Below are 25,640 nucleotides of genomic sequence, written 5' to 3' on the forward strand. Positions count from 1 at the left end.
GGAGATGAAGATGTTAAGATGGATAAGTGGCAAAACTAGGAATAATCATATTAGAGCTAATTTGGGAGTATCTCCTTACATGATAAGTTACAAGAAAGTCATTTGAATGGCATGGCCATGTTCAACAAAGGCCTATGGATGCTCCAGTATGGAGGAATGATTTGATTCAGATTGAAGGAATTAAAAAAACGAAAAGGCAAACCTAAAATGATCTTAGGAGGAGTGGTAAGCATGGTTTTAAGAATTGGATCAGTTATGATCACCTGGATCGGATCCAATAGGATTGGTATCGGCCAAGACAATTCCCCAATCTTGAACGATCCAATACCAATCCATTGGTAAGGTATAAAAGTAAAATGGTGCATAAAACCAATTTCTAAAAGAGGAAAAAAAAAAAGGGTTAAATCTATCCAATCCTGACCAATATCGATCCAATCTAGATCGGCATCAGTTGAGACCGAGCCTGAGCTTTAAAACCTTGGTGGCAAGGAAAGACATGCATAGCTTAGACCTTGTATTAAGTATGACCTCGAATAGAGCTTATCTAAGGGCAAAGATCCATGTAGCACCCCACTTAGTTGAAATAAGGTTGAGTTGTTGTTGTTGTTGTTGTTGTTGTGGTTATTGGTTGGAAATGCAACAGAAACTTAAAGTCAAAACATTGGTTGCAATATTTTTCCAAAGATGCATTTAGATTTTAAACGAAGATTAAGTTTATGTTCTTTTCTTTAGATAATTACTTGGACTACACCAATGTTTGAATCTTTACCTGTAGCCCCATGAAACAAAAGGTGTTAATCTACTGTCAGTGGTTAAATGAAAAATATTATTTAACCTTATGATATAAAACTAAAACTTGTGAAATTAAAATGACCAATTTACCCCTTAAATGTATTAACCTGAAAAACCCCAAATCGATTTAAGTAGTCACACATCTTCCATCTCAATTCCTTCAAAATATAATGAACCAAAACAGAAACGATCAAAATCTGCAAGTCAACTGGAGTCATGAAGCTCTCCTAGTCTCCCATGTCTGACAACCTTCCAACAGCTCCTACCGTTGACACCCCTGCCCTCGACTTCCCTACTTCCGACACCTCCCCCTTTGATACCTCTCCCTCTCCTCCCTCTCGTGATAGCCTACCATCTCTTCTTCCTAAACCCTAGAAAAACTGCTTAAATCCTACTTCAAAACCCTCTCACGAAGGCCACCTTCTCCATTTTGTACCACCTTCCCTAGTCGATAACTCCAAGATAGCCTTTTGCCCCTCTGGCATCCTCTCTTCCGGTATCTCCAGATGGCAATCCAACCTTATTGGCTATCTTCTGGGAAACCGTCCCCCCTTCCACATCGCGAGGTCTTCTTTATCCAAACAATGGAGACCTAAGGGAGCTTTGGACACATTTTTGCTAGACAACAATATCTTCCTCTTCATATTCTCCAATAGTGAAGATAAGCTCCGGGCACTAGAGGGTGGCCCTTTGCAGATCGGCAACAAACCTATCTTTCTCAAGCAATGGACCAATATTCCCAACTCAGCAAGGCTGACCACCACACCATCCCTCTCTAGATCACTCTCCCTGGTCTGCCTCTTCACTTTTGGTGTGCCACTGGACTGAGTATCATTGGATCCGTCGTCTGAAAACCTCTCTATTCTAATTGTAGAAAACCAAGGGTCTATAACCAGTAACTTAAGAGAAGAGAGATGAGGAAGAAGAAGAGAGACGGCAAGGGAGAGGAGCAACCGATATGCCTAGCCTATACCATATTAAAAGTATACTGCCCAATGTGTCGTAATAGCATGAACCCGACTTGACTGTATGTTAGGTGGTTAATAATAAAATGAATTGCATTATCTTGCATCATTGATTATAAGTGACTGCTTGCATATACCCATCCCTCACTGAGCTAGTCGTAGCTCACACTACATGTGTATTACATTTAGATGATGATGCAGGTATCGTGGTACCCATGAGCAATGACACATCCTCTTTAGCTCTTCCGTGGCGGACTATGGCGGGGACTAGTAGACACTAAAGCCTGAGAAGCATGGTTCGGACTGTGCATGTGAATTGCACTGTGAGCCGACGATGATGTTGCCCATTATCATCAATTCCTGTATTGATTTTATGTTATTATGTGGATAATATATTATGTCTCGAGTAATTACAATTTAATTGTAATACACTTAGATTATCCCCAGTAATTGAGATTGGTATCTTTTATTATCATTTCCATTGCAATTGATTTTAGTACTGGTTCTGTTAGATGGTTGTGACGGTTAAGGTATTGCTATCAGAGATCCTGGTAGAGATGTAGGACGGGTAAGCGTCCTAGTCACATCACAGGTATCCTAGCGAGAGTGGGGTGTCACATTAGATGGTCGAGTGCCAATCTCACTTGGCATAATAAGCGTTATGGTCATGACTCATGACAGAGTAGCTTGCAAACTTGACCGAATTCTAGTGAATGACCTTTGGCTGACCTCATTTCCCTCTTCCCATGCAACTTTCGGCCTCCCCGGCATCTTTGACCACAATCCAATTCCCTCTTTATCCACCTATACATTTCCTCTAGCCCCAAACCTTTCAAATTCTTTGCCATGTGGACCATACATCCCGACTTCCTTCCTACTGTCAAAGCTGTTTGGGATATCCTTGTCTTCTCTTTCTCCTCTCGCCTCATTACCTTCTTTAAAAAACTCAAACATGTCAAAAATTGCCTCAAATCTTGGAATCTCTCTTCCTTCGGCAACATTTCTTCTCAGGTATCCTCCTGTAGGGATAGATTATCCTCCATCCAATCCAAGATCCAATCTGACCCCCTCAACCCCTCCCTCTCTGTCGAAGAGAAATCCACCTCTCATGAGCTATCTTCCCTCCTTTCTCAGGAAGAAAGCTTCTTGAAACAAAAGTCCCACATTAAATAGCTAGAGCTTGGAAACTCTAACTCCACCTACATCCACATAACATTAAAATCTAGATCCAACTCCATCCATTCGCTTACTGCAAGTGATGGATCCCATCTCTCCAGTGTTGATGGCATCAAATCTGAAGCTATCTCCTTCTCTAAAATCTTCTCTCCACCTTCCCCTAACCTGTCCCCAATGATCTCATCAAGTTCATCCCCTCTAACCTCCTTTACTCTCTCCAAGCCATCCCCTCTGACACGAAAATCCATGATGCTATTCGATCTCATAAGTCCAACAAAGCCCCAAGCTCTGATGGTTTTAACATAAGCTTCTTCCATTCCTCTTGGGACATTACCAGTGCTGACCTCACCTTGGCCATCAGAAGTTTTTCTATTCCGCAAAACAAATCTATGGTATCAACCACATCTTCCTTTGCCTCATCCGCAAAAAAGAAGGTGCATCCTCCATGCCTGACTTCAAACCCACATCTCTTCGCAACCTCCTCTACAAATTCATTGTCAAAATCCTAGCCAATCATACCCAGCTTGTTATTGACTCCCTTGTTAACCCAACCAATCCACCTTCATTTCCGGCTGCAAAATCGTTAACAACATCATTCTCTGCCAAGAGATTGTCCGTGGGTTCAATAGAAAAAACCAATCCCCCTCCGCTCTCCTGAAAATTGATGTCCATAAAGCTTTCGACATCATCAAATGGGACTTTATCTCTCAAGACATGCTCAAAATGTCATTTCCCCCACCTTTGTCAATTGGATCTGGTCTTACATCTCTTCAATACTTTGTTCTTGTCAATGGCAGCCCTGCAGGTTACTTCCATTCCTCTGTTGGTATGCGCCAAGGTTGTCCCCCTCTCCCCCTTCCTCTTATATTTGGCTCTTGAAGTCCTCCCCCGCAACATCCAATCAAACATTGACCACCATCTCATTTCTCCTATTTCCAAATGCAAACCCACCAACCTCACCCACCTCACCTTCATCGACGACCTAATAATATTTTCCAAAGCCGATCCCCTTTCCATCGAGACCATCATGTCCTCCCTTCATCATTTCCAAAGTTTGTCAGGTCTTTGCATCAACCTCCTTAAGTCCCACATCTCTCTGGTGTTTCTAATCCAACCAAAGCCGCAGCCCTCCACCTTACCGGCTTCTCTCTTAAATCCCTCCCCATCAAATATCTTGGCCTTCCCCTCATCACTGCCCACTTGATTGTCCATCATTGCACCCTCATGTTAGACCTTATGCGCAAAAGGCTTCCGCTTTGGAAAGCTAAGCTTTTCTCCTATGCAAGTCTCCTGGAGCTCATCAGATCAGTGCTCGAATCTTTCCACATTTACTGGTGTGGTGTGTTCGGTTTGCCCAAGTCCACCATCAAGAAGGCTAAATCCCTTATGTGCTCTTTTCTCAAGAAAGGGGTTAACCAGGTTTCTCCATCCCATCAAGTGGGCCTCCATTTGCCTCCTAAAATCTGAAGGCGGCCTTGGTTTGAGAAGAAGTAAACCTATCAACCTTGCTAGTTTCATAAAGCGGTTTTGGAAATTAGCCTCCCAAAATGTCAACATCTGGACCTCGTGGATTTATGTTGGTCTCCTTCATAGAGACTCGATCTGGTCTGCTTCCCCCTCCTCTGATGCTTCATGGGTCTAACACCGAATCCTCCAGGTGAGACACATTGCTTTTGATGCCATATCTTAAAGGATTGATGATGGCCTATCTACCTCCCTTTGGCTTGACAAATGGCATCTTCTAGGTGTCCTTTCCACTGTGGTAAGCCCTAGAACTATCTATTCCTCTAACCTTGACAAAAGATGCACGGTCTCCTCTATTCTCTCCCATGGTACATGGTCCCCCCAAACTCCCCCCCCCCTTTATCTGATCTCTGGAGCACCCTTCCCCCCATATCACCAGGTCACTATGGCAGACATGATGCGGTGCTGTGGCTCCCCTCGGCCTCAGGAATCTTCAATACCCTATCAGCATGGAATTTGGTTAGAGATAGAGACCCCCTCCCCTTGGCATAAGATTGTTTTGTTCAAAGGTCATATTTCTCGCCAAAGCTTCACCACTTGGCGCGCCCTCTCCAACTGCCTCCCTACGCAGTCATTCCCCATCCATTGAAGGATCCAGGTCCCCCTTCCTGTTGTCTCTGGTGTAATGGCATAGAAGACACGGATCATCTATTCTTCTCTTACCCCTTTTCTACCACCAAGGGTGTCAATCGGTCAGGCCTGGCGGGCCTATGTCCTCGGACCATGACCTACCAATTTAAGAAATGAGTCAATCTCGATCGATGTCGTGTCGGGCTCGGTTTGGTTCCGGGCTTTAATCGGGCTTCTCCTAATTGGGTTAATCGGACTATAATTGAGCCTTAAAACGGGGTAAATGTACCAATAAAGCCTTAATCGGACCTTAAACGGTCTTTAATTTTCTTAGATTTAAGATAATTTAATTTATTTTGATAAACCATCAACAATTTTGAAAAGATATTACACTTAATTACAGTCAATAATTGATAAAAATATCAATATATACCCTATTCTATCCCAAAAAAATCAAAATACCTATACAAAAGGTCGGGCTAAACGTACCAGTTCAAGTCGGGCTTGTAAAAGGGTTGGGCCGGTCGGGAGGCCCATTGGGCTTACCCCTTGTACCGTGTACTCCTATTTATAAACAGGTCGGGCTTTAGCCTGACAAATTTATTAATCGGGCCGGTCCAGGTCGGGCCATAAATGTGTTGGGGCTCGGTTGGGTCTACCGATGTGGGCTTGGAATTGACACCCCTAACTGCCACCATATGGAAGAAAGTGCTCAATTGCTACTAGACAACCAAGAGAAACCCCCTCCCCCTTCACAGAGAGTGGATCTGGTTTGATATGACTTAGGGAGGGAAACCCATTTGTGACACTACTGGAAAACTAGCTTTTTGTGCCTCCATCAACTATGTTTGGATGGAACGTAATCTTCGGAGATGGACTACCAAATCTCACTCTATCGATATGATTTGGGAGGCCATCTTCTTTGATGTTAGCTCTAAACTTACCTTGCCACCTCGTTCTTCTGTAAGGGCCTCCTTAAGGAACAGGCTCATTGTTGTATCCTAGGGTCTCCTGCTTTCCATCTTGCAGCCCCACCCATAAGTAGGCATTGTGACCTTTCTCTTGTTTGTTCTGTTTCTTTCTTTTTCTTTCTTTTTTTCCTTTGGCCCTTGGGCTTGTGTATTCTTCCTTTTTTCTTCTTAAATTAATATTATTGATTCATTCAAAAAAAAACAGAAACTTATGAAGAATAACCTGAATTAAGAAAAACCTAATGTTCACAGGCTGCAAGAGGAAGGAAGAGGAGTCTCAAAGAGGATGAAGTGAGATTCCTCATCTTGTGATGAGAAAGAGAATGGCTTTGGGATGCAAGATGGGGCTTTTACAAGTTGTGGAATTCGGTGGGGTATTGGGTGCAAATAAGGAATGATTTGAATGGAAGAGAAGCGATAAAAAAAAGGTCTAATTCCACTAAAGTTGAGAGTTTCTTAATTTAGATAGGTCATGGCTTCTTAATTTAGATAGGTCATGGCTATGTAATTGGATGTGTTCCCTTCCGAGGCCAAAACATCTACAGACCTATGGGCTATGATTAATCATTTTCTTTTATTTCTCTATTGTTGTTCAAGGAAGATAAACTTCTGATTCCACAAATGACCTCCAAGAGATTACATTCTTCACATGGGTTTAAGATGAAGGATGGATTCCATGAATGACCTCCAAGAGATGAGATTCCTCAGTTGGGTTTCCAGCTTGTATGCAGAGATCGATTCTAAAAATTCTCTCTTAGGGCTGGAGAAATAGCTTGAATGAGGGTAGATGGTAGATGAAGTATGGATTCCACGAATAACCTCCAAAAGATGAGATTCTTCAGTTGGGTTTCCGTCTTGCACACAAAGATCAATTCTGAAAATGCTACCCTATAGTCACAGGACCTAAGGGAGACCTAAGGGAAGGTTGCAGGTTGCAGGTTGCAGGTTGCAGGTTGCAGGTTGCAGGTTGCAAGTTAGGGTTGTAGGATGTAAGTCGCGAAAGAGAGAGAAGCAGGTTGCAAGTTAGGGTTGTAGGATGTAAGTCGCGAAAGAGACAGGTTGCAAGTTAGGGTTGTAGGATGTAAGTCGCGAAAGAGAGAGAAGAAGAAACGAGGCTGCTAGGGTAGCAGGAGGTAAGGGAAGGTTGCAGCTTAGGGTTGCGATTGGTGGTGGGCGGCGGTAGTGCTTGCGGTGGAGGGTTGAGGTTAGGGTTCCGCTAAAGAAGGTTTTTTTATGGCCAGTGGTAGATGACAACCTAGGAGAGAGGGTTGCGGCGGAGTGTTGCAGCGGCAAGGAAAGGTTCCACCAATGGCAGTAGTTCAACAATGAAAAGGAAAGTACATTCCCATGTTTTAGTAACAGGGTAAAAGGGTTAATTCACTACCTGGAAGGGTAGTTTGGGCATTTAGGATTTTCCCCACTCATGACATCATCACTAAATGGTGATTGACTAATGAAAAGGGACTAGTTATAAAAAATCTTAAATGCAAGGGTGTCAAGCAATCTAGCCATAGTATAGGGGGTCTCCAAGTAATTATTCATTTTTTTAGTAAGCAGTTTATGATTCTATGGACAACAAAATTGTGGAACACACAATAGTTGAATGTTGGTCGTATCTTGAAAGTCAACAGAAATCAATCAATTAAATCTGGTGTTGCATTGGTAGAGCAATAGAAAGGTCAATGAGATTATTAATATGCTTAGCCTAGTGGATGCTTCTCATACAGAGTTTGTTCATAGAGATGCTAATAATAGTTTCTAATTCGTTGGGTATAAGCTATGTTGGTACTCCCAGTGTTCACAACTACTTTTACATATAGAATGCCAACTTTATCTCACGGTACTTCCTTTTCTTTCATTCTTTGGCATCACTTCCTTTCACTCTAGTGAGAATGCCACATTTGCAGCATCCAGTTGCAGAAAACAAGAGTCCATCTAAACATTTAGTCCTTGAACATGAAAGATGAGTCCAACATATTGGGGTTACATATCATACCATTCAACATCCACTCAGACTTGTTATGCGTGTCTATCTTTCGTTTGATACTAATCTTCTGCTCTGAAGCATAACCTCTCAAAGAAATTCCAATATAACCAGACTCCTCTCCACGTTTCACATATGCACCAATAGTGGAAGACCTTCCAAGTAGCTGCAAATAGGCAAAACTGCGACTTATTTACAGTCCTAAACCACTGAATCATTGCAATAAAGGACATCAGTGTTCCCACCTGAGGCTCGCCGCCAAGACCAAGAGCAATCGCGCAGACCACAGAACTCTTCCCCGATCCATTGGGTCCCACTACTAGGTTGAGACGAGGACCAGGTTTGACTATCAGTTCATCAAATGTCATAAAATTACAAAGCTCGATCTTGATAATGTTTCCCGGTAAGTAATCATCCTCTCCTCTGAAAAATCCAGTAAGCAATGGATAAGTTTTTTCCCATCTAAACCCAAAAGAGGGAGAGAAATTAAAAGAATAGTGTTCCACACGCTGTTGCAACAAGCTAAAATCCCAAAATATCTTCTGCAGTCATATTATCAAACCCTAACGTAAATGTGTGAAGAAAAATCCACAAAACCCCCCACAGTGAGACATAAAAGGCGTTATTAACTGTTTTCCTTTCCGGGGGCTGGCAAAGAGATGTTACCTGCTGAGTTTGGTGCGTTTAGCAGAAGGCTCCATTGGAGCCGTTTCGATGATGAAGAACTAAGATCCCTGCGGAACCGTAGAGATAATAGAAGAGACAAAGGTTCTCATATACTGATATTTTTCCCTCACCGTGCAGAATTTCTTAGCGACGCGGGGTGGGGGATTGTCACAACTCGTCACGGCAAAGGACTTGAATGGAGGACCATGAGGCAAATAGCAGAATTGAAAAGAGTTAAGGCGCGAATCAGAGCTGTCACCAGTCATGTTAGGAGGTCAGGGAGATGGGGGAGTCAACCAGTCGGTTCGACTCGGTTTCGATTTAGGAATGAGGGACCAAAACTAATTCATTAAAGAATTTCGGTTTTCAATCAGTTTTTAGCTGGTTTTGCTTTTGCTCATTAGGTTTCGATTTATTTTGATTTTTTAATATCCAATGAAAGATTTGACAAAAACACCTTAAATATGTGGCAAAAATCATGATTTATCAGGGAAATATAACTAATATTGAAACCAATAGATAACACTTAAAAAAAAAAATGGATAATTAATTAGTAAGAAGATGACTAATGTTGAAATCAGAAAATGAACCCTATTATCCAATCATTTATTTAACTATCCAACTAATTTTGAATAGTGAACAAAGAGATCAATAGAATAATGGTTACAATTTATAAATTAATTTCCATATTCATAACCACATAAGCATATATTCACACTAATTTTGTACAAATGGATAATCATTTCACCTATTTAAAACCTCATAATCACTTTTTTTTTATTAGTTTCATTCGATTTGGTTTCGATTTAATTATTGGTTGGTTCGGTTTGGTCTAGTCCTAACATACCTCAATCCACAACCGGTTTGCTTTGGTCTGGGCTTTTTCAATCAATTTTGATCGGTTTTATGGTTTGGGTTATGTTTTGACACTCCTAATGGTAGTTTTTGGATTGTGCAAGCAGCACTCCCCAAACTCCCCCACAATAGAGTATCCTCCATGTGTTTAGATCGTTGGATTAGAATCGGTCTTTATTTATGATGAGATAGGGAAATTTATCATGTCACCCCCTGGAGAATGCCACAATGTTAAGACCACCCCCTCTGTTTCACCAAATTATTCTCAAACCCCCTTACCGTCAGTCACTATTAAAGAATATACTATAGTTGCTGATTTCAGGAACTATATTTTATTTTAAATACCAAAATGCCCTTATTGAATTGGAAGTACCAAAACTACCCTTACCAAAAGGTAATAGTTCTTTACCCAAATCGATAGCTTTTCAACCCAATTCGAAGACCTAATTTATCTCTCTCAACGCGTCACTGTTGAACCACCGGGGATCATTCATAGCAGCGGCAGCGACATCAGTGACAGACGGCTAGGGCTCTTGATGGACTTTCACGTAGTAATTGCAAGCTGAGTCAGAAGTCCAAAAGCCAAAAAGGGTGCCCCTAGTGGATCTGGAATTGGTTTTAGCAGATCAACAAGAAGAGGCATCGCTTCCAAGAATTAGCACCAACTCTAATGTCATCAACTCTAAACAACCTCTCCAAAGCTACTTGCTCTGGATTGCGGAGCAAAGCAAACTCCTCTGATAGTTCCAAAAGATCACATATATCAGCATTTGCACAACCAAGTAAAGAAATAAGTCCACTTGCTGGCCCTGAATTTGCAACGGCCAGAAGAGTCCCTCTGCTACCATTACAGACAAGACTTGCCACTGCTTGTGTTGCAAAATATTTGTTTGTTGACTTGTCTAATCTCAACAAACTTGCAACTACAGGTATTGAGCGCATGATTGTAGGTGCTCGAATGATATCTCTGTCTTGGAACAGTATTGCAAGCAGTAAAGCACAAACCCATGTACTGGCATCTTCGCTAAAATCACCCTGCAGAAATTATATGCACAGAAGGTAAATATGAGCTTCAACAATGGTAGGTGCATCAATGGTATGTGGCAGGACTAACCATGCAAAGCGAAACAACAACAATAAAGAGTTTGCCATGCCGATGCACATATAATATTATGACCCGTTCAAGAGAAAATCCATAATTCAAAGGTTCCAAAACAGAGTACTGAAACCGCATAAATAATATTTGAAATACTTAAGTGGCTTGAGACAAACATTGAGAAATCCTCTCGGTAAGAACCTCAACTACTCCAGCCTCCATAATAGCAATTTTACTCCTGCCATCATGGCAGGCAAGTACAGAAAGCATCCATATGGCTAAATTGTCACTAGAAATGACTGGAACTGTAATAATATAACAATGGGTTTCATAACCCTTTTGACAAGGTTTGTTACTTTCTATTGTTGTCACATAATGGGTTTCTATTGTCTCATACCCAGCAGCCACTCTCATTACTGGTAACCCAATTGTGAGTTTTCTACCATCTATTAATGAAATAGGGATTTCCATATCAAGAATGAAAAAGCCAAGTATCATTTTGGCCAATCCAAGAATTTCAAAGTCGAGGCATTCAAAACAGAATTGCATTGCACTGTAAATCCAGATACAGAATGAGAGTGAGAAAGAGAGAGATACCTCGCCAGTGATGAACGAAGGCCTTTCTCAGTCCTTCATCAGCGATGAGAAGGTTGAGTTCGATTTTTCTCGGTGAAGATAAGTAAAAGGTAAAGTCCATATGTTTTTTAATGGCAAATGATATAATGGTTAAAACAAGAGTTTTTTAATGTTAAGGGTATAATGGTAATTTTAATTTCACATTTAACAGTGATTGACGATAGAGGGTCTGAGAAATATTTGGTGAAACAGAGGGGGTAGTCTTAACATTGTGGCATTCTCCAGGGGGTGGCGTAAATTTCCCTTAAATTAGCTAGGCCTCAACTCTAAAAGGTTTTAAAACTCACGATCATCTTGGATCGGTATCGGTTGGAATACGATTGGATCGCACATATTTACACCAATTTTTTGAAGAAAAAAATTAGTGTTTTAGACCATTTTACCTTGTACCTTACCTGTGGTGATTGGTATCGGATCACGGTCTTGACCGATAGAATCCAATCTCCACTAACCCGATTTGATTTTTAAAACCGTATGTTTTTTTTTTTTTTTTTTTTTATCATCATCATCTTACACCATGCACGTTTTGAATTCTATGGGAACATTTGGTTCTAGGGGATGCTGGATTTGGCTCGTCTCCAATTTTTCATCATTCAATCTTCTACCTGCATGCAAGATGTGTCATACTCTAATCTAATTACTGTAGATCAAACCCCTTTTCTCTCAACCTCACGAAGAAGAAAGAAATCCTACAAACTTGAAAAAGGAGGAAAGAGGGGCACAGGGAGAAAATCTTGGAACGAAGAAGGGAGGAGAGATTTTCTTTAGCCCTTTGTGACGGGGGCTGTTGTATCATTTTTTTTTTTATAAATATATGCATATATATGTATATCATATACTATTATACTATCATACTATTATATAATTGAATATTGTAATTAAACATAATTTCTTTATTATTATTATTTTTTTCAGTAAGCATATGGTTTCGTTATTCATTTTTCCCTTTTCTCCATTCTCAGTCTATCTCACACGCTATTCCTTACTTTTCTGTAGTTAACCCTAGGCAACGATCTCTCTCTCTAACTTATTGCAATTGGGAGAGTTTGGACTCTGTGACGACCTTGGACTCTAACCTTCGTATTCTTCTGTTAGATGAACTCAAGCCATTGAAACAGATTAACACAACTTCAGCCGAGCTGTGTTCAGAGTGCACTGTTTGGGTTGTTGACATGGGCAATGAGATGGGCAACCAGAACATATCTGGGAGACTGGGATGCGTGGTACGGTTGATTGTCCCCAACTTTTTCAGTTGGCTTTAATTTAAAGGAAACATTAGCCTTTTGTTGTCTTAATGTAGTTTCTGGATTAACACAGAACAAAATAGCATCAAGCTTGAAGCTTCAAGAGAATCTACGCAAGCAACAGTGGCTTCAATTAATGCAATTGGTATAGAAGATTCCAACCAACAGGTTTCTTCTACTAAGGAGGACTTCCATGAATACAAAACTGTCTTCGCTTATGAGGACTCATTCGGAACTGATGATCGCATTGAGGAAAAAACATTGGATGGAAGAGGTTAGTAATTTTTAAAATATTAGTGTATGATTCATGTTAGTCAGACATATTAACTCCATGCACCTTGCTAAGTAAGGATTCTTTTAAGTAGCCATGTGTGATTGACTGGTCCATTTGTCTATATATGCCTGTCTGTCCATCAAGGCATCTAATTACTTTGCCTTTTGTGCTACTCCAGAGAAAGACAAAACTGAAACTCAGCTCCTGAGGGATCTCCAAAATCTTCAGTGGATTCCAAACATTACAGTGACAGAGATGGCGCAATACAGTTGGTTTCATCTTCTGAGGATGGTAAATTTCATCAGAAAATATGTTCACCTACAGGGGAGAATTTGTCCGGAACAATGGTGATGCAGATTAATTACCAAAATAGGCTTGTTTTATTAGGCATAAGCTTAGGGTTGGGTTCCATACATGTTAGACCTTTGATTCCATGTGTTTTGCGTGTAATAGACCATTTTTATGGGTCTAAAAGGGACCTCTAAGATTGAGTACGGGATTACTAGTTAGTTTCCATTTTCATAAGTTTCCTTTTTAGTTGGGCTTGATTTGAGTTATATTTGTTTTCTTAGGAGTCATATTATTAATTGAGTCAAGTCATTAGTAGTCAATTTCCTTTTTCAACTAGTTTCTAATTTTAGTTAGTTTGTAATTTTAGTTTTTAGTAACTATTGTTTTGGTTTCCTTTTTGAGGAACCTTCTATTTTGTAATTCCCTCCCCCATTAACATTATAAATAAAGAAGGGGAGACTCCTAAAAACATAGAATGATTTTGATAAAAAAATAATGGGTGTTGCTATTGTCTTCTTCATGAAGAGTTTTCTTGTGTTTGATCAAGGCTGAAGGAATTAGTGTTTGATCCAATTGACTCTTTGCGGCGTGAAGTCCAAGAGGTCTCTTCAACTATTATTTCTTTCTTTTCAAAGTTAATTGCAAGGTTCTTCAAATCAGGTAAGAGATCTGAAACTGTGATTGAATTCTGATTCTGGAAATTTTCAGATTTCTTCCTATTGCCCCTACTCTGTTCTGGAAGATCCAACCAGCCGATGGCCCTCCCCTTTTGATCGATTGTTGGGTTTATTAAGAGGGAGGCTCGACCTTAATTTGGGCCAATCAGACCAGGGGATTTTGATTATGAAGTTTCTCTCAATTTTGGCCGAATGCTAAGTCTGTCCAGATCTGAATTCTATTTCGGTTTTGCCTTACTGAAATCTGTTGTCTATTTAATATCCCAGCTTTGCTACTATTTAGTCCTACAATTGGTGATAACTGATTTCTGCAATTATGAGTTCTGAGTTCACTGTGTTGCTGTTCTGTGGAGTCGATTCTGGCTTTACCTAATCTGTGACCAAGTTAGTTGTTGCCCTTGTTCCTGAATGGACTGATTCACCTAATAGTAATTTGAGATTATCATATGCTATTTAATATTCTACTGTTGAAGTTTTCTTGAAGCTATTGGGATCGATTGCAAGGTTTTAGAACCTGCTGTCCAGATTTGTTAGTATACTGCTGTTGGGTTACTTGGTGGATTTTGGTTGTTCTTTGGTTTATAAGTTCCTACAGTATTGGTTCTAGTTTGGTTTGTCAAATCTAGTCCTACATTCAATGGACAACCAAATTCAGAGACAGACATCAAGTCAAAAAGGTTAGTACAAACTGCTTTATTCGGGGGTTTTTTTTTTTTGTTTTTAGGTCAAGAAGTATATTTCGATGGAACTACTATAACTAGAAGTTGTATTCAACCAAATTTGAACATGGGTACGGGAAATTATCTGTCTGGATTACCTGCATATGTGTCCAAACCTATCCTTTCTTCAACAAATTTTCTATGTTGTAATATACCAGAAAATAAAAATGTTATATAAATTTGTTCTTTAATATATTTGATTAGTAAGAATTGCAATAGAGGAAGAAGAGACAAGGAATGCATCTCTGGATACAAAATTTATGGTCTGTAGACCCACCTCCTTGGAAGTGCATATCCTTAAATCTGATCAACATGAATCCACAATAGCTGACACGGATTTATCAGTTTCACCATCTAAAGATCAGAAGACTAATGAACACACAGGTTCACCTTCTATGGAGAATTTATGCAGAACAAATGAGAGCCAGACTCAGAGTCAGGCATCAATCAGAGGAGGTTAGTATTTAACTAGTTTCTTTTCAATACAACTGAATTTCAATTCCTCAAAAGTTAGCACACATGTTCACATAGGAATTTGTCTGATTTGCTGCATATGTTAACAAATTATCCATCTATTCAACACGATTATCTATGTTGTCATATAGAAAAGACAAAACATGTCAGACAAATATGTTCCTTAATGTATTTGTTTTGATTAGTTTATAATTGGAACAGGAGAGATGTTAAAGAAGAAGAATAGGAGAGCAAGACAAGTGTTTAACGTGGTTCGGTTTTCAAACCTACGTCCACGACTGAAGATATGTTTTTCACTATTTTAGAGAACTTAGGAATACAAGGTATTTAACAATGATTTGGATGGGATAATGGAGGAATATTCTTCTCCATTTATGGAATGATTGGGTGTAGTTTTATCACTCCTAGGTGTAATCTTATCACTGATACACTCATCCTTGTCATAATCAATTTGTAAATATTGCCTACCAATTGTGGCTCTAGCTAATATGGGAATGCCACCTTGATTCTTGCAATTGTCCAAAGCTGGCTGATTCTTGGCATTATCCAAAACTGGCGAGTGATTTTCTCTCATAGGAGACAATGAATCCATCTCTGGATTCAAAATCCCTGGCTCCTAACTCCAAATCTGTGGAATCAGAAACTGTTAACTCTGATCAACATACGTCCAATATGTCTCATGCTGAACCATTAGTTTCATCATCAGAAAATGGGAATTCGAATGAGCATACAGCTTCACCTCCTAAGGACAACTCATCCAGAACAAATGACAACCAAATTCAGAGAGAGACATCAATTAAGGGAGGTTAGTATTTAAAACTAGCTTCATTTTCATTCAGCTGCTGGACATGCGATTTTGATTTCTCAACGTTTGGAATACCCAGGAGAAGTTGTCTGTCTGATTTGTTATTTATGTTGACAAATTTGTCCTTTTAAAACCGTCTCTGTTATAGTACCGAAAAGGCATATAGCATATTAGGTAAAATTATGGCTTAAAATATCTGTATTAATTAGTTGAGAGTTGTAACAGAGGAGGAGGCAAGGAATTCATCTCTCGATACAAAATCTCTAATCCACAATCCCAAATCTGTGGAATTAGAAAATCTGAAGTCTGATCTCCAGGAGTCTACGAAAGCTCACTCACAACTATTTGTGGAAGCCAGCATAAAATTACCTGGAAGTAGTGGCAACACCAAAAGCATGTGGGAGTTGGTTAGGATTTCTGAGCAGAGAAGTAGTGCCACAAGATATGATTTATTTGTGAGCATGCGTGCATGTTTGTTTTCTCATATTTTTCATGGCCATTGTAGTTCAAGCTTTGATGGGTATTAAAGCTTCCTTGGAGGATCCTCATAGTGTTCTAGATGATTGGGATGGAGATTCTGTAGACCCAGGTAGCTGGTCTATGGTCACTTGTTCTTCTGAGAGTCTGGTCATTGCACTGTAACTACAATTGTAGAAAACAAGCTTTGCTTGTAATGTAAAAAGAAATAAAAATTGAAAAAGTTTTGTTTGCTTCATTAGTGATTTTAACAAGTAATAGGAGAATCAGGAAGAGTCTTTGCATGAGAAAGAAAATAGATGCAGAAGACTTATTTGAAGTTATTTATGGTCTTGTTGCAAAGGAATCCCAAGTTAGGACTTATCTGTGACTCTTTCTCCAAGTATAGGGAACTTTAGTAATCTCCAGAAAGATTAAATATCACACAAACACGATAATAGTGAATACTTTGAAACCTCTTATTCAATGCATTTAATTTTGGCTTATGTATTTTGCAAGCTGTTACAGAATAATAACATATCAGGACCAATTCCAGTGGAGCTAGGGAGGCTCTTACAACTTCAAACACTTGATCATTCAAATAATTTCTTCGCTGGTGAAATTCAATTTCATTGAGCCGCTTGCAACAAGCTCAATAGCTATTGTGAGCTGTTTGCGTTGCTCAGTAGTTAGACCACTAATTCCAGGCATGCCAACCAATTTATCTTTAATTTCATTTAGTTCAATTGTTTCAAGGACTTCATTGATAAATTCCTGCGCAAAGCACGGTACCCATTCTGGTATTAGATTATCTTCATGTCAACAATAAATAATAAATGTATTCTTCATAAAGGATCTCATATGTCTTTTGTATTTGAATCAATTTCAGGTGAGAGCCGCAGCCAAGCAGAATACATCACCAACTCTTCTACGGCTATCTGTGGAGAATGTATGTCATTTTGTTCATAGTAACTTGATATCCTTGCAAATGTCTCTTGAACTTTGGGATGTCCATTAATCCTTATTTCTCCCTCAATTGAACCACTTGTTTTTCTTCCAGAAAGAACATCTAAAAGAGTTGTTTTCCCAGCTCCCCTAACACCCATCAATGCTATAAGGACACCAGGCCTAAATGCACCAGTAATATCATGAAGAAGGTGCAGCTTTCTCTTTGTGATGCCTTGTTCTCTCATTTCCTAAGATCAAAACAATGAATTAAACATTGTCAATTGATTTGGAGACTTCTAATATCAACATTTTAGAATTTGAATAAGAATAGTTTTTCAAATGATTACCAAAGGAACGTCAAGGTAGTACGGAAGATCCTGGAATGTTAATGTTAGGGGCTCAAAAGGTAAGACCATCCGTCATGTCCAATCATCCACGGAAGTTTTAAATAATGCAAGAAAAATAATGATACTATTACTGTAAACCAGAGTTCAAGAGGGTTAGTAATAAATAAGTCTTCGAAATGATTTAAACACATTTGATTACATCTTCTCAAAGATAGAATAGAAAACTAAAATTGTTGGCTTACTTTTCATAGGTTCTGCGACAATTTTTTGATGAGCAATACTATGCTTCTCAACATGACCATCGTCATATTCATCTTTTCCTAATTGGGAGACTTTCTCATGAGAAATAGTTGCATGAGACATTCCAGGAGCTAGAAGCAATTAGAAATCAGGTCAAGCAATTAGAAATCAGGTCAAGACTCCACCATTTGAATGTTCCTTTATTTTTATATTTCAATATTACAGTCCTATTGCATGAAATATGAACTTACGCTTCAAAAAAGTTACATCTAGTACAAAGCCGACATTATAAAGAATCGTAAAAGCAAATAAGGAACCAAGAGAAATCCAATAATAGTAGCTAGCAATTTTGACCCATGGTTTTCAAGTATTTGGTGCCTGATAGTAGTGTTTGTGGATGTCTGCATGAGAGTGAGAGTAACTAAAATAGATGAGTAAAATCAAGGTGAAACACATCCCACACTTTAAATAAAAAAACACACCAAATTAATCTCTCACGACATCCACTATCTCTCTCTCTCTCTTTCTCTAATATATTTATTTTTGGTAGAATCTCTTTCTCTAATATTAGTTTCTAATAATAGTTTATTTTTTCATTAAAAATTAGGGAAAAGGCTGGGCATGCTGGCCTATTGACCATTGGATGATAAAATTATAACATTTACCGTTGGATGAAAAAATGTCAATACGTGTAATATATGCAAAATAAATGGTATATACATAGGACATCTATGTCTCTCTCTCTCTCTCTCTCTCTCTCTCTCTCTCTCTACCTACAACTCTACTTTTTTTTTTTTGATAAAGGAAGGATTTAATTAATACGAATAAAAGTACTACAAGAAGCATCTACAATCAAAAAAGATGTAATAAAATGAGGAGAAGAAGTCTAGAATTGAGGCTCTTGTAGATTAGCTCCTCGGCTAGCGAGAATATCAGTGACCGCATTGCCTTCTCTGTGGATATGATGACAAGCAATATTTGCAAAATGAGGCAGCATGGCTCGACAATCAGTAATAATGTGCCTGATTCGCTAAGGTATGGAATGGAACCTATTTGTCATGATATTGATGACCGCAACATTACCCCCCTCAATCCATAAGGAATGCAATTGTAGAGAAACTGCAATCCAAAGAGCATAGTAAAGAGCTAAAGCTTTAGCGACACAAGCATAGTTCCACCCAATCCTAAGGGAGAAGGCAAAGCAGAATGTTCCATTGTGATCATGAAAAACACCGTCGACTCTTGCTTGACCCGGGTTCCCTTTGGATGCACCATCGATGTTAATTTTAATGTAATCTTGCGGGGGCAACGACCAAGCGACGGAAATAGGCAGGTGAGGAGGAAAGAAGCAACTATTGAGAGATGCAATAGCCATTGCAGAAGCATGTTTGAGGAGGGCGTAGGGTGTCGTGAGTGTAGAACGGAAGCTATGATTTAAGTATGTTGTCCAAACATTCCAAAGCAAATTGAGAATTAGCGATACCTTGAGCTGACTATCCTTTGATCTGTGCATTGATTTGAAAAGAGCCATTAGGTTTTGCGTAACATCGTTTCATCCATCAATACTACTTAATCCAGCCATACTCCATACCCGAGCAGCAAATGGGCAACTTATGAAAATATGATGGGCATCTAGGCTTGACTAGGAGCACCACGGACAGATGTTATTGACCATAATACCTCTTTGATTAAGAAGAGCAGGAGTAGGGACCTTCCCCTTAGCAACCTTCCAAGAGAAGAATTGGATTTTTGGAATTGTGTATGTATGCCATAATTTTAATCACGTTGGATTAGGGGAATGGCACGATGGGCCAAGAGCGATTCGATAAGCCGAGGAAACTGTGAAATCACCTGAGGAAGTGCCCAGCCATATAAAGCGGTCAGGGGTTGGAGTGTGAGGAAGGGGAATTGAGAGGATGTGCCATGCAATATCAGGAAGCCACCAAAATGAGATCGCTGACGAATTCCAAGTTTGTGCCATTTGGCATTAATAAGGCAGCCACACTAAGGGGGCAGAGTGGGGAAGAGGAAATGGGGCAGTAGCAGGGGGACAATTCGGAATCCAAAATCTGTCCAAGGGTTCATAGATATTCCAAAGCCGACTTGTATAAAGAGCCCTTGCTTCAGTAAATCTCTAATACTGCAAACCGATTTCCATCCCCAAGAAGTGGAGGTAGGGCAGTGCGCCTATAGAAAGTTGGAGAGGGGAAAATATTGTCATTTCATCAACCGACTCCATAATGATATTTGGGGGGTTAGTAGTAGCCACCCTCTTCTTGCCAATAAAGCTTAGTTCATCACATGAGAAATCTTTAGATTGAGACCCCTGGAACACTTCGGTTGGCAGATATCTACCCAGTTGACGGTAGGAGTAAGATTCGATTCCCCATTCGACCAAAAGAATTTCTGACTCAACGAATCAAGCTAGGTTAAAATACTCATCGGAAACTTGAAGCAAGACATATAATGCAAAGGAATGACTGGGAGTACTGATTGGATTAAGGTTTACTTACCATCTATGCTCAAAAATTTGGATTTCCAATTTTGTAATCTCTAAGAAGCACGATCGATAAGACTCTGGCAGTCAGTCTTGGTGAGCTTTTTCCCTACAAAGGGGAGGCCACGATAAACGTCCAATCGATTTGTAGGAATGATTTGAAGATGTTCCTTAATAAGTTGCTTGATAACAGAGCTCACATTGGGACTAAATTGAGCTCGAGTTTTGGAAATATTAAGAAGTTGCCCCGAGTATTGACAATATTCATTTAAAATGTTTGAAAAAGCATGCAATTCCTAAAAATTAGCTTGACCGAATAAAATGAGATCATCGGCGAAGGCCATATGAAAAATTGCATCGCAGCCCCTGGAGATTTTAATACCTTAAATTTGATTATTAGTCATTGCAGTGGTAAGATGGGTAGAGAGAACCTCCGCACATAACACAAATAAATACGATAATAATGGAACACCCTGTCTGAGACCCCTGGTTGGTTGGAAAAAATATAGAGGAGAGCCATTGAAGAGAACCGCCAACTGCGGAGTCCGGACACAGAACATGATCCAATTGACCCACTGAGAATCAAATCCATAGGCCAGCAGAGCCTGTTCTAGAAAACCCCATTCCAATCTATCGTAGGCTTTGTTCATGTCAATCTTAATGGACATCAGTCCATTTCTTCCACACCTCTTGGTTTTGATATAGTGTAACAATACATGAGAAATTAGAATGTTGTCATGGATATTTTGCCCCTTGATGAAACCATTTTGGTTAAAGGAAATGATTTTGTTCATGATTGGTTCAACCGAGTAACTAAAAGCCTAGCAATGATTTTATATATGAAGTTGCACAAACTTATGGGCCGGAATTCTCCAATAGCAATAGGGTGATCTACTTTAGGAATTAGGGCAATATAAGTTTGATTGAGAGATTTGGAAAATGTACCTGTTTGAGAAAAGGACAGAACTGTATGAGTGACATTTGCTCCAATGGTATGCCAGGTTTTTTGTTAAAATAGACCCTAAAATCCATCGAGACCCAGAGATTTGGAGGGGGCCAAATGCTTAATAGTGTTGAACACATCATCAGTGGTAAAAGGTCGCAACAAATTGTTGTTATTGGCTTTTGTTATTCTTCAGCGGATCCCGTCAAAATAATGACTAGGAAGTATTGGATTGATAGTAGAGTAAATGGCTTTGAAATGATTTGTGATGGTTGGCTCGAGTTCCTCATGAGTGATTAAAGCAAGTCCATGAAAATTTAAACTTTTGATGAAGTTCCTGGCTTTTCTTCTTACTCTAGTGAGGTGAAAGAATTTGGTATTCCTATCATCGAATTGTATCCAATTCAAGCGAGAATTTTGATGCCAAAGCATTTCTTGTTGGGCAATGGTACGTTTGAAAAGGGCATTGCAATAGCTTTCTGTTGCGTACCAATGTTCGTCACGTTCAGATATATGCTAGTCATAAAGCATGCCAAGAGTCTGCCTGAGGTGAGCTTCTTGTTGATGTATGTTACCCATCGATTTATTCCATATTCTGAGTTTATACTTAATATGTGTGAGTTTCTTATGGAATGTAAAGGAAGGAGATCTAGAATAAACACTAAACCATTCAGCTTGCATTGGAGCATCAAAAGTAGGTTATAAGACCCAACAAGCCTCAAAGCGAAAGGGACGTCTTCCGCTAAAAGTGTACAAAAAGGTATGGAGGAGAATCGCCTTGTGATCGGAAGATACAATATGCAAATGCTTAACATAAATGTTTGGAAAATATTCTACCCAATCTGCTGAACAGATGAATCTGTTAAGCAGCGCTTCAATTCTGTACTCATTCGCTGATGATTGTCCCAGGTAAACGGGGCTCCAGTGCACTGTAGATCTAAGAGACAAGTTGTGTCCAAAAACTCCTGCATGTCCTTGAGCTGTGATCTTCTACTCAGTCTCCCTCCACTCTTGTCGTTAGGCTTTAAGTAGGAATTCCAGTCCCCACCCACAAGCCATGGTCTTGTGGTGAAACTTGAAATATGCTGTAATGTTTGCCATTGTAGGGACTTTGTCTGGGACTGACAACTAAAGTAAAAAAACGTACATGAGCTCTAGAAACCAATAGATGGAAATTGAATATGAGTGTCAAAACACCAAGATGATTGCTAGAGAAGAGTAACCTGAATGTTGCTAAGCCAAAATAAGATAATGCCACCACTACCATTCTCCATCGGCGCACACAGGAAGTGATCAAAGTTGAGTTCCCGACATAGAGACTGGAGATTCAATTGAATGGTTTTAGTTTCAGAAAGGAACAACAAAAGTGGTCGGTTATTACCTACCAGAGTGTGGATTTCCCGTCTTGCCCAGGTTTGACCCAACCCTCAGCAGTTAAGCGATATAAGGCTCATGGCTGTGGCGGTGGCTGAGTACGACCAGCCATGACAACCATAGAATAATGGGAAGAGCCTGCATCATTTCTTCCTTTCTTATAAATTTCAATGCACCCACTTGAAGGCCTTGTAGTTTCATCTCGCAGTGATAAGCAATGCTTATAGTATCGAGTAGGGGTCGGAGTGACAGAGCTCACAGCAAGAGGGCCTCCAGATGTAGTTTGAACATCCATCGACATTGGTTCAGTGCCCATTTGTCCAGAAGAAGGGTTGGCACTACCAGAATGTTGGGGGGAGGCACTATAGTGATCAGAGGGGTATTCTGTGGTAGGGTTGGCAGAGAAAGGTTCAGGTCAAAACTTCCATTGACAGAGCTTCTGGGGGCATTGCCATCCATTGTATGCAAATCGGGAATGGGATAGTATTGCATGAAGGGTCCGATGGCTTGAATAGGGGTTGCAGAGATGGGGCCAAAAGTCATTGTTAATGTTGGAGGACAGTAAGGACCTGAGGCTTGCATGCCAATCATAGATGACAACCTAGCAAACATCGGAGTGAGAGGAATATGCATGGGATAGTGGTCCTTGGAACTCGATCCAGAGGACTGTGAAATATCAGCCACAAAGTAGAGTGGTGAACCTGTTGGTTACTTCGGGAGAGTGAGATTGTACACCTTGGCAAGTTGAATAAATGACTGCAGGAGTTTCAGTTTTCGTCGTTGAGAGTATGAGACATTAGATCTAGGCAGAGGTGCCCCTGTATTGGAGTTATCTGCAGCCGGACCAATTGAATTAGTAGGCATGAAAATATCATCATAGACTTTGCATGCCTTAGTTAGGAGATTAATTCGTTGAGCAGGAATGGATGCCTTTGAGAGAAGAGTGGACTCTGCATTCTGCTCAGAGACTGCAAGTGCACTTAGAAAAGCAGCAGTCGATTTGCATGGGCAATCTAATCCCTTGTGGCCGACTAGCAAGCAATTCACATACATGATGATCGGTCTATATTCATATGCAAAGGTTACCTCCTTCTTATCAGGTTTCCCTACATTCTTCAGTGTAGATCTGCTATATCTTGAGCTAGAGGTATGAGGACGTGTGCAACAGGAGATTATGCAGAGCTCAAAGTTCCAGATGGGCATTCTATGTCAAGCCACTGACCAGCCTTAGAGAAAATATCAGCAATAATATCGTAATCAAAGAACATCCATGGAAGCGTGTTTGCATGCACCCAGAAAATAACATGTGAGAATAACACCTGGTCAAGTGGAATAGAAGGATTCCACGGTTGTAGCATAACTAACCGGCCATTATAGACCCATGGTTGAGAGAAAAGTATAACGTGCATGTCCCTGGCAGTGTTAAACTTCATGATGAAGCGATCAGCAGCACCCTCTACAAGATGAATCTCATCTACCTTGTCAGATCGGGGTTGCCAAGACTTGGCGAACATAGAACAAAGTTCTGGAACATTAGCCACCGCGTTGTCGCTCACCCAACTGATAAGGGAGAAGCAAAGGTTATGCACAACCAAATGGACCTTATGCTCCAAGATATTAATAGTGCTAATGTCGCGCATCGGGAGGTTAAGTTTTGACATATCAGAGGCAAGACTCTCAACTATGGCAAGTGCAACAAGATCAACGGCAGGAGTAGGAGAAGAAGTTGTTAGAGAGGAGCTGTCCATATTGGATTTAGAGAGTACTCACAAGCCAAGATAAGAGCAAAGGTAAATCCATTGCAGAGAACCAAAGGTTTTAAATAGGAGGAAGGTTGCTACACAAACCGCCAAACACTCAAACAACAATAGTGAGCCTTTCGCATGCGCCGCCTTAGGAGCCAGAGCAACCTAAGTTGAGAGAACATGCATAGGTCGAACCAGAGAAAGAAATGAAAGATGATAATCTTGCTACACACCATCAGATAAGTATCGCCCACAAAGCCAACTTCCACCGAGCACATTGATAAACTATAATGATGTAGACAGCAAAGATCTAAAGGAATGATCTAAGAAGCTTGCATGAACTTCATGATGAGAAAACCAAAAGGGAACACCTGGCCAATCAACGATTGGAGAGAACACTGATACGTATGAAGAGAAGAACATGGCAGAGAAAATATTTAAAGGAATAATCCAAGAAGCTTGCATGATCTCCATGATGAGAAAACCAGAGGGGAACGCCTAGCCAATCAACAATTCGAGAGAACACTTATGCGGATGAAGAGAAGAACATGGCAGCTCATGTAACCGCGGGGAACAATAGAGGAGGTAGACTTGGGGCTTAAGAAACTACCCCACTCTCTCTCAACTCACTCACTCACTTAGGAGTAACAGAGAGGATGTTCTCTCTCTCTCCTCCAACTCTACTTCTCTCCTCTTTGCTATTGTTGGCTCTGCCACTGAAAGAAGCTCATTGTGACCTTAGTTATTGGTATTTCGTTAATGTCTCTTCTCTCTCTTTTTTCTCCTCTCTGCTATTGCTGGCTTTGCTTCTAAATGAAGCTCATCGTGACCTCTTCAAACCCTAAGTCTGTTGAATCTTTCTCTGATGATTGATCATTTTTCATATTGAGCTTTTCTTTTCTTCTGTATATAAAGGATTTCAGATCTTTTTCATAGTTGAGCTTTTGTTTTCTTCTGTGTACAAAGGATTTCAGGTATAAAGTTTATATGGTGGTCTGGAAGTTGTTCATCTGGCAGATCCACACCCTTCCTTGTTTTCACATAATGGGATTTCTAGTGACCGAATCGATAAATGTTTAGAAACCCCAAGAAAATCCAGAACCTCTAGTAATGAACAAAACCAGATTTGCGTTCCCAAGCTTAGTAAAAACAGTTCAAAAAGGTCTATAATTTGTTTGAAAGGGTAAACAGAACTGCAAAAATACTAAACCCAGTTGTGTATATAGGAACTGGGTTTAGTATATATTGGACGAATTGTTTGCAGCTGAAGTGCTCACTTTCCTTCTGGTCACATGGATCCTATCAATCTACCAAATTTCTTAAAACCCTACGCTCCTTCCAATTCTTCTTCCCTTTTTTGCTTTTATTTCT

General features: G+C 40.0%; 1 protein-coding gene across 4 annotated transcripts in view; it reads right to left on the reverse strand.

The window, feature by feature from the left end:
- Positions 1 to 8,882, reverse strand: part of LOC122067661 (structural maintenance of chromosomes protein 5-like) — a 125,616-nt gene extending 116,734 nt beyond the window's left edge. For 2 of the 4 annotated variants that reach the window (XM_042631521.1, XM_042631506.1), the window contains exons 1-3: positions 8,649 to 8,881; positions 8,228 to 8,405; positions 7,995 to 8,148 (exon numbers count right to left, since the gene is read on the reverse strand). In XM_042631521.1, coding sequence (XP_042487455.1) covers positions 7,995 to 8,148; positions 8,228 to 8,405; positions 8,649 to 8,683 — 367 coding nt within the window. In that variant the 5' untranslated portion in view covers positions 8,684 to 8,881. Of the gene's footprint in view, positions 1 to 7,994; positions 8,149 to 8,227; positions 8,406 to 8,648 lie in introns of all 4 variants that reach the window. The other 2 variants (XR_006136810.1, XM_042631513.1) reach the window with 2 other exon arrangements.
- Between the last annotated feature and the right edge of the window lie 16,758 nt (positions 8,883 to 25,640).

The sequence above is a fragment of the Macadamia integrifolia genome, chromosome 2 (genome assembly GCF_013358625.1).
Source record: "Macadamia integrifolia cultivar HAES 741 chromosome 2, SCU_Mint_v3, whole genome shotgun sequence".
Lineage (NCBI taxonomy): Eukaryota > Viridiplantae > Streptophyta > Magnoliopsida > Proteales > Proteaceae > Macadamia > Macadamia integrifolia.